A 10,432-nucleotide genomic window follows, 5' to 3' on the forward strand; every position below is an offset into this window, starting at 1 on the left:
GGACTTTTACAGCGGCACCAGGAATAACGCGAACGAGTGAAAGTACACTTCCACCTTATCTAGCTACCTTGGCACTTTTCCAAACGTCACTTGTCAATCATTTCTATACAATAGATTTAACTGTTCAAGCGCATGTGTTGAGACCTATACTGAGACCTATATTAAATGTGCAACGGTGACATTTAATAAATAAATCTATCGCAGTGAAATAGCTCCCTTCCTGTTGCTGAATGAGTCTACCAGTAGACACTATATATATATATATATATATATATATATATATATATAAGATGTTGCATTTTGTTGCAGATGACGCAATGTATTTACGAATTCGCAAATGCATTACGTAATCTGTAACAAAATAATTCTTAAATGCATTACGTCATCTGTAAAGTAGGTAGTCGGTCCCCCTACCCCCATCTGCAGTGACCTATACAGATGCATCACTAGCACAGACTGGCGGCTTGGAAAAAACGTCCTAACATGAATACACAGAAATATAGGACCAAGAAGACCAAGTATTAAACCTGCATTATTTCTCTGGAGACTTGTGCAAAATGTAGACGTTGGCGTTTGCAGAGCAACTAGAATTTATATCGGATTGATGCGTCAATTCAGCGTCAACACTCTTTGAACAGTAGATGTCAGTATTGACCGCATCGTCCTTCTGTAACGACTTGAAATGAAACAGTCTCAGAGATCACTTTTATAGGTACACTTATTTGCAACTAAGTTGTACTCTATACATTTTTGGCACCACTTTTGTGCTCTGTGACTGACTGTACCCCTTGACCATAAGAAAGTGGTCTTATCAGGCTTTATCATCTCTTACATGATTGTCTCAGATTTATCTAGGGAACAGGTGTTTTAGTAGCTACTGTTTTCGGCAAATATTTACAAATAAATAACTTTTTAGTATTTTCATGAATAATTTTCTAATATTTATTTTCTAAATGCGTTGATGATCTCAACATGCAGAAAGCAGAGCTTTATTTGTTTTGAAGTTTATGTATTACACAGGCCAGCTTCATTTATGTATTACACAGGCCAGCTTTGAATCTCATGATTTAGTGATTATAAATGTACTTGTAAATATTTTCATAGAAATCATTTATAGGCCTATATATCCACACAAACTATCCAGCCAGCACCTGACCTTCTGTCAGAACACACATGAAAGAAACCACTGTAAATACAGTACAAAACAACAGATCTGCAGTCAACTTCTGAGTACAACAGTGATGCTAAATCTGTTTGAATTAGCGTCCTGATATGTGCAATAACATTTAAAGGGTTGTCACAGTGGATCCTAAATCTTGCGAATGTTTATGTACTTAATAATTAAAATCACCTTTGAAGTCATTGTAAAGCTGTAACCACGTCGTATACTTTCAAAACATGGACTTGTTTATCTGTCAGCAAGTCAAGATGAGGTCTAATTTTCTGTCTCTCTGTGTCTTCCAGGTCAACAGCTCCTGTGTCTTGATTTGCTCTGGGCAAAGGAGTGATATGTTTAATTTTTTTTTAAAGGATGGTAATTACAAATAGCTGATTACAAATTCCTAAACTTGTCAGGCAGGCTCATTCATGTTTAGCAGAACTGTCAGTACAAGAGGAAAACATAAAGGGGCTTCATTCTTTAGGGTGAATGCTGAATAACTGCTAACTACAAATTAACAAAACGAAGAAGTAAAAACGATTAGGATGATTCCAGGCATTTTTGTGTTACAACACATTATGTGCTAAGAAGGATATTTTGGTAAACTTAAATTTAAATATGGAACTGAGGTCTAGTTTTTTTTAATTAAGATTAATCCCAGTTTTACAAGTATAGATAAACAGAAAATTTTCACAGACTCAGTAAGATATACAGACAGATAAACAGATAGCTAGCTAGCTAGCTAGTTAGATAGATAAGCTTTACACAAGGAATCAAAAGGGTGTAAAAACTTACTAAAAAACTTACTAAAAATACCATGAAATAATATCACCATGAAAGTGCAGTAAGTCTTAAAAAATGTCCATTAGATTGGTAGGTTGGTCAGTTAGCTTTTGAAATGTTCTTTTTTATATTGTAATCTTACTGCTCACAGTGCTCAGAAATTATTTGCAGTTTTCTGATGTAATCACATTTTGACCATTTGGTTTTTTCTACCCTGTAAAGTTGCACAGCACAAAAAATGTGTAGGTTTACAAACATGCATTTCTTATAGTCTGCTTTAAGCCTGTGGTTGTTCCAGTGAAGGGCCTCCAGCTTGGTGTGTGTGTGTGTGTAGGTGTGTGTACGTGTGTGTGTATGCGTCTGCCTTTATGAGTAAATGGGAAAAACTAGCTCTGCATGTCACTGTGTAATAAATACAGCTCATGTCTGAGCACCCTCTCTTACCATTCGTTTGTTATCAGTTAAACATGAAGAACTGAGCTCAAGCGTTGCCAGCTAGTCTTTCAGTGTGATTAAGATGATATGAAAGCCCTTCATCTGACCAGACCCTAACTGATACATATTTAATACAATAGTGTGTTGAATGGCATTCATTTTTTGCTTTTGATCAGCTTATACTGGGAATAATAAAAAGTGGTTTACACATTGCTGCTTGCCAGTGAGATTACTGGTGTTCTGATATATCAGCTCCTTTTTGAGTCTTCAGAGTAGATGTAAATGATTTAGAAAACTTGTAAGTTGTTTTAATCCATACATATACATGACATGCACATGCATACACTTGTATGTACTCATATGCACATATACTCTAGTAGTACACATTCACTCTACTTTTAGTAGAACTCGAATATAGAATTTAAACTATATTCAACGTGAAAACATCACATATCTTACCAAAATGACCAAAACAAATGGATGAAATTATAGTGTTGACCTATATGTTGTTTGACCTGTTGCTGTAAAATGCACATGCGTTTATGACTTTAAAACAGTGTAACAGTTGGGAGTCATGGAATGGTGAACCTAGTTGCATTATTTATGAGTGGCACTCTGTTACAATCAAAGGTCTGTGGAGTTTGCAGATACTAGAGGTATCTAGGCCAATGCTATTACCAGATGTACAGGCTGGGCCATACCATCTCCTACATCACTTTTGGTTGTTTTACCTTTTACTGCTGTGACACAAACATGCATGCTGATGCATACTTCTCTCTCCCTAACATTTTGTAGTCAACCAAATGTAAAAAATAATAATTCCTCTCATGGTCTTTATGGGAACATAAGAGCATGGAATAGTGAAAGGAGACAGAGAATGTCAGACGGGGTTACATCAAAATGTTTTATTATTATTATTATTATAATTATTACTATTATTACATTTTCTTTTAAAAGTGTTAAACTGCAAAAAAGCACATAATTTAGGATCAGTTCAACAAGTAAAAAAATACATTAAAAAACATTCTGTGCAGATGTAACAATCCAATTAATGCTCATTTGCCTTTCAAATGCATTGTAATGCAAGAAAAACCCAACAAACAACTGTACACAGTGCTACCCCCTGACTGAAATATAACTTACATTCAAGAAATAAAGCCAGTTGTCTGACCATAGTTCATGGGAAGAGTGATCACAGTGCCTTGCGATGTTTGCAGGCTTCCTAAAAAAGCGGCAACTTTGCTTCTCACATTACCAGGGCAACATGCTGATTTAATCTCCTGTGGTCAACGGGTGTGCATTGCATTAGCTGTAATACAGCATCGTCTTCATCATACTGACTCTCACACCATACCGGCACTGGCACTGCATGACCTGAATGACACATTGGCTTTAGTGACAGACTGAGAGAACAATCAGATGGAAATGATCTGCACTGAAATAGTGGTTGTCTCACTGTAAAGGCTATGTTGGTGGACTGTGACTTACAGGACTGCAGCATATTCCTATTGAAATTTTGGACCTTGCCAAAAACAACAAAAGCAACCAAACAACAACAACAACAACTTTTATGTTAATTCCAAGTGCTTACAATATAAGGCCTCTGTCTCCCTGCAGAAATTCTCAAGGGGTTATTCTACCAGGCCTCCATTCTTCATTGGCTTTGTGATTCCTGTGTCTGTGCCACCGAACAAGATCTATTAACTGCCTTAGTTTTTTACACAAGATTCTGTACATTTGTTCATTACTCAACATATTCTAATGCTTCTAAAGTTATCTGACTTTTGAACTAGTGATTGCCAGTTAGCAAGTCTGCGCTTGTACAGAGTTTATTGAATCCTTTGGTGCTGGCCTCCTACAGACTCACAGTGTGTTCTAAAACAGAGAAGGACAAAGACACACTATGGTTGGGTACTGTCTTTTGGGTGCAGAGGTGGTGTTATTGGACATTTTGGTGGTACTACTGTCCGGCCATACCTGATTTGGAATTTACGCACTGCTCTCAACCCAAGATGCCACAGTTCTGTCTGTGTTCATATTTGGCCAGCCCCACAAAGAGTGTTTCAGCCCTGTGTGTCCTTCATATTGGACCTTTACAAGATCATGGAGAAAAGGCGCCCATGACAGGTTCTCATGCTGGGAGAAGCAATCTGTCTGATGCTTTCCATGACTGTGGTCAAACAGAGCTAGTTCTTTGATCTGACTTAATAATGGCTTACTCAGCGCAAACTTGCTAGAGCTCCTGCTTTACTTGTGATTGCTTGCGTGCAAGCACCACCTGTCCTCAGGACTCTCAAACATTTAGATCATCTTTAAAGGCTGTGCCCATAAGCTTGAGGCCTTCCTCAGGGCATTAAGCAAATTTACGCCACGTAACTGCACCTGGCGACAGGCCGAGTGCTCACAGCTTGACGGATTTGGGTTTTGGGTAAATTGTTCGTATGGGGGAGGACGTGCCGTTCCCAGACGAAATGGTGGTCTCCAGGCCTTGGGGTGCAGTCTGCTCTGTCTTGCTAAAGCTGCACTCCAGGAAAGGCATGCCAAACTTCTTCACCTGCCCGTCCTTGGTGATCAGGCAGTGGCGACAGAGGAGCTTGAGGATGGCTTTGCGTATGTCCCTGCTTGTCAACGTGTATATCACAGGGTTGATCAGCGAGTTGACCATCGCCACAACCAGGAAGTAGTCCGCCTTGAACAGGATGCTGCAGCCACCAATGTCGCATATGAAGTCGAGCAGCAGGAGGACAAAGAGCGGCAGCCAGCAGGCGATGAAGGCACCCAGCACGATGGTAACCGTCTTGAGCAGGGCCATGTACTTCTGCGAGCGGCGCACTGAGCCCTTGCGCTGCAGACTTCCCAGCCGGCGTGTGTTGGACTTGACCGTGAGGAACACGCGCAGGTACAGCACCACGATGGCCAGCAGCACAGCACTGAACACTGACACGCAGAAGAGCACGTAGCTCTTGGCGTAGAGCGGCAGCACAGTGGAGCAGAGCTGCAACTCACCAAGGCAGTTCCAGCCCATTATGGGCAGCACGCCAAGCAATACGGACAGCGCCCAGCTGGCGCCGATCAGGGCAAACATACGGTTTCGTTTGGCGCCGTGGTAGGGCTTCATCTTTATCATAGTGATGTGCCGTTCGATGGCAATTGCCAGGAGGCTGATCACGGAGGCAGACAGCGTGACAAAGACCCCGGCCTCCCGAAGGAACCACAGCAGCGGGGTCAGCTTGAGGGTGTTGGCCCCTGACATCAATATATTGACCATGTAGGTGAAGCCAGCTAGAAGGTCTGACAAAGTCAGGTTGCCCAATAAATAGTACATGGGCAGGTGGAACTTCTTATTCTTCCAGATGGCCACCAGCACAATGGCATTTTCTAGCACAATAAGCAAACAGATCAGAAGGAAGGCAATGGCCTCCGGTTTGAGGCCGTCCTTGTATCGGTCTTGCTTCAGTTTCCCAGTGTAATTATAGTGTTCCTGGAGGACAGCGTTGTTTTGGTAATCCTCATAAATTTCCATCAGGTAGGACGGCGAGGAAGAGGAGGAGGCTGTGAAAGGCTCTGCTGTTGGAGAAGCGTCTGTGTATGCAGACTGAGTGGCGGCCATTGTTCTGTTAGGGTGACTTATTGTTCTGTGCTAGTAGATCTAGGCTTCTGCAGGGTTGTGGCGTTAGCAATCTAAAGGTCTTCGACTGGGCATGGTCCAAACCCTAGCCAAGGTCAAGGAGAATAAAAAGCAAGCCAAGATGTTGCAGTTAGATTTTTTTCTCCACCTTAAAGTGTCCAGTCACAAGCTTGAAGGAATTCATCTCTGCTATTCCATTCCAAAATTCCCACTGACAGACAGTGCTGATGAGTGTCTTCCAGGTTCCAGTTAGGTCAAGAATTCAAAACACTGTGATGTCAAAACAGAGAAAACATCAATATAAATGTATATGGTAAACAGGAACATGAAAAGTAAAATTATATGTACTTGATAGTTTGCTTTTTTTTAAAAAGAAATACAGACAGTAGATTATAACATGGCAAATACTTCCTCAAGATATGTATAAATTATTTAGCTTCATATTAGTAATCTTTAATCTAATTGTAAATGCAGTCACTTCATGTAGACTGACAGTTAATCTATGTCTACTTAAGAATTACAAAGTACTTAAGAATGAAATAATTGCTAAATATATACTATATGTTTTTCAGAATTTTCAAGCCTACTTCACAAAAATCAGATTTCATGCCTTTATATCTGAAATACTGGATCACATGAAGACAATGTTCAAGCTTTTTGCAGCATTCCATGCCTTAGATAGACACATGGTAACATTTTACAGTCTCCTGTTACACTATCTTCAGTTTCATAATGCAAAAAAGAATCCATGAAAGTTGAACGATTTCATGCAAACGTCAACGCAGTGTATTGCTTAAGGTGCAAGCCTACGCTTCTAGATGGGACAAACTCTAGCCTACATCTGCAGGGACTGTGCGTATTAACCACATTCCAGACACATCTGAAACACACAAAAACTTGTACGAGATTATTTTTTAAGTGACTAGTTATGTGGATTTCAGGGAAGTTTGGTCATCCACTCTCTAATCCCGCAACTGTGTGATCCAAAAAAATACAAGAAAAATTTTTGACACATCTCTGCTTTGTAGCAATAGGAAGAAAAAAGAACAAACTAAATATTTAGACCATTCAGACCACTGAATTACACTTCCCTACACAAAAAAGTGTGGAGCTCACCTGCACTTCCGAAGATGGTGTGTGTAAGGGCGGCCAGTAGATTGTAATGTCCCCACTAGCGTCCCTACTGAAGCGCTGCACCGTCTGAGGAGCACAGCAGCAGAATCCGGGCAGGATGCAACTTGAAACAAGGAGTGGGCTGGTCTTTGCTGAAGAGCACGCTCCCTCCCTCTCTCTCTCTCTCTCTCCCTCCCTCTCTCTCTCTCTCTCTCTCTCTCTCTCTCTCTCTCTCTATCATCATACATTTTCCCCATCTAGTGATTTTGAATGACTTGACCTTTTTCTTAAAATTGAACTATTTAATGCAAACAATAAGATATTTAATTGTGACATAATAAAACTTAACAATAATTGTCAATAGCAGACCTATATTCTCTATAATGTGCACAAAATAAAAAATGTCAGGGTGTTACATCCTCCCTGGGGGTGCACTGATCTTTCTTTACATCACACACACACACACACACACACACACACACACACACACACACACACAATGTCAAGCCATTGTGACTGTTGTTGCCGTTTTGGGAGTGTGCACTGCAGTCCGCGGTTATAAACAATTCACGTTTTTTAATCCTTGGAACAACTCTAAAATAAAGACGATATTGTTTAGAGGTGAGTCTGTGTGATAGGCTGTTTTTAAAAGGTGTGTATTTGTCCCACTCTTAAGTGGAAACCGTTTGCTTTTTTATGGCAGTAATTCAAGATTCCCTTCTTTTAGTTGTCTTTAAAGTTGCCATTCAGTGTGTGTTTTAGCTTGTGTGCAGTGATCTTTCCTGGAGGCTCTTGTCAAGACTTGTTGTCACACTTTTTCTCTCTTGGCCAGGATTTATATTGCCTCTGTGACATTTCCAATAATGAAATAAAACCCCTGTGAGAACCAATACCCACTCACATGCTTATGAGAGCTAGCTGCTTGCACACCTGGAAGTAGGGGTGTGTGTGTGTGTGTGTGTGTGTGTGTGTGTGTGTGTGTGTGTTATGTGTGTGTGTGTGTGTGTGTGTGTGTGTGTGTGTGTGTGTGTGTGTGTGTGTGTGTGTGTGTGCATGTAGAAAGAGGGTGGCAATGTCACTGTCTCCACTGATATCCAAGTCCGAACGAGTCTATGCAGGTAGCTGGGTTTGCTAACATTTCAGATGTTAGGTCTTATGGCAAACAGTGTTTGGGAGTTCGACTGGGAGAACTTTAGACTCACTACCGTACCTGTTTTAATTTCTGTATTTGTATTTAGCGTCCGTGCAGAAGCCTTAGGACTAGTCTGTGTGACATATCTGAGAAGGAAGACCTGGGAGCTCCTGCATATTCCACTGTAATCCAATGACGGAGGGTTGGTGTTGCTCATGAGAAACGTAATAAATGTTACACCTAGTGCAGAGTAAAAGCAAAGTGAGGTTATAACAAACAGCAATGCACTTCGCCACTGGAGTCAATGATGTGTCTAATTATATGTGCATAATATGGTTGTTTGTACAGCTGTGGATGGAAATATCATAATGTTTGATTTCACCTATAAAATTTCACCTAAAAGTCCCTCAAAGATAAGGTATTAAAGTGTTTTGCTAAGCATAATACCAGCTGACGTGGAGACCACTTTGGAGACCACTGATGCTTTGGTTATAGAAGGAACTTGAGACAACACTAAACTGAAAGTGAGACCTAGTGATGATGTCTGATGTGCTCTTCTGCTCACATTAGTGCCACTGTTTGAGAATGGTTTAAGTACAGGCTTCTGTCTGCTTTGGCACATGTTCAGTGAAAGAATCATTGTTTACACAGTGGCATGTTCAGATTCACCCACAACGTAAACAATCTTCAGAGTCATGAAGAAATGGCTTTTGACTTGTCTAAAAAAAAAACAGTCATTGAAATTATTATTTATTATAGTATGCTGATTGAGAAAAATGCATTTGCATTCTTCTATAGTTGAAGCCTTGATGCTTGTATTTTGCTTATTCAGAGTCAGACTTATTTATTGGATATTATTTTTCAATTCACAAATGCAGTTTAGTCAAGGATTCTAGATTTCCCATCTAGAGGAGTGGAGAGCTGAAAATTGGAGCATTCCAGATGCAGTCTAGATGTAATAGTTCTCTCCTGAAGCCAAAGGAGGTAACCCATACATGTCAAATTCTGTTTATGATTTTACTGGAGAGAAAAAAGGGAATGATAGTAACATTAACATGCCTCTATAAAATGCATAAAGACCATCTATTGTTCATGGTCCAAGCTTCCTTTTTTAGCAGGGCTGCACAGGAACATACCATAACTGAAGGGAAAAGGGTGAGACCACTTTCAAGTGTAAAAACGGGGCCATGCAAATTTTCATAACAATATTGTTCCTTTCAAAACATCCTAATAATATAAAATTGATCTCCCTTCCTCAAATTGAAATAATAAATATCCCCTGACTTTACCGAAATATAAAAGTGTGTACATATGTATTGGTAATATACACTGAGTGATCATTATATTAGGTACACCTACTCTAGCTGTACCAAATAGGTTGCCAACTCACAATCAGTTTTAAGGTTTACGTGAGTATTCCAGCACTGGACGCGATGTCAGCTGACTGACTGTACGTGAGAGCTGTATCCTGTGTAGCTATGCTGTCCACCTTTGCTGGCCTCTCTCATAAATTGTTTGGTTTTGAAGAAAGGGTGTAGTTAGCTTGGGGAATAGGGAAGTCATGAAAGGTTTCAATGGTACTGTGCAGAAAACAAGTTTTCATCAGGAATACCTAATGAAGGGATCACTCAGTGGACATGAGCAGACAGAAGGTTGAATGTATTTTTTTCTTTTACTAAGTTTATTCTTTTTGAATCCATTACATAGACACTCTAGTTGCAGAATATGATTGCTGCTCTCTCATTCCATGTGTAAGGAACTGTCGTCTGCAACTGTATGAGTAATATCCTGGGAAAGAGCGCACTGCAGCCGGAAATCAAATGAGCAGGGACAGAAATTGTGCAAGTGTGTGCACGTGTGCATGTGTGTGTGTGTGTGTGTGTGTGTGTGTGTGTGTGTGTTTTTGCTGATGTCATAGTCCTGTGCAGACTCACAAGTTGCCATGGTATTCTGCTCACCCAGCCAGCCAAAGTTCTCTCTTCCCTCTGCGTCCTTGTCAGCTTTCATCTTTCTTTGCGGCGCGATCTGTGTCCCGGCTTTTCAAACGGTCCGCCAGAGCTCACTAGGGAAGCATTCCCAGCAGTGTATCATGTTATTTCTCCCACGGGAGATGAAGCATGCCTTTGTGATGGCAGAAATGTTTTCTCTAAGCTTACACAGCCAAACAAACAAAGCAAAAAGT

At 40.4% G+C, this 10,432-nt stretch overlaps 1 protein-coding gene across 1 annotated transcript; it reads right to left on the reverse strand.

Moving 5' to 3' along the window:
- Window positions 1-3,326: 3,326 nt before the first annotated feature.
- s1pr5b (sphingosine-1-phosphate receptor 5b) lies at window positions 3,327-7,210 on the reverse strand. The gene is made up of 2 exons (XM_027013477.2): window positions 7,122-7,210; window positions 3,327-6,275 (listed from the first exon to the last, which is right to left on the reverse strand). Exon 2 carries the CDS (start codon window positions 5,985-5,987, stop codon window positions 4,779-4,781), a length of 1,209 nt encoding a protein of 402 aa, XP_026869278.1. The 5' UTR covers window positions 5,988-6,275; window positions 7,122-7,210; the 3' UTR covers window positions 3,327-4,778.
- Between the last annotated feature and the right edge of the window lie 3,222 nt (window positions 7,211-10,432).

The sequence above is a fragment of the Electrophorus electricus genome, chromosome 1 (genome assembly GCF_013358815.1).
Source record: "Electrophorus electricus isolate fEleEle1 chromosome 1, fEleEle1.pri, whole genome shotgun sequence".
In the NCBI taxonomy this organism is placed as follows: domain Eukaryota; kingdom Metazoa; phylum Chordata; class Actinopteri; order Gymnotiformes; family Gymnotidae; genus Electrophorus; species Electrophorus electricus.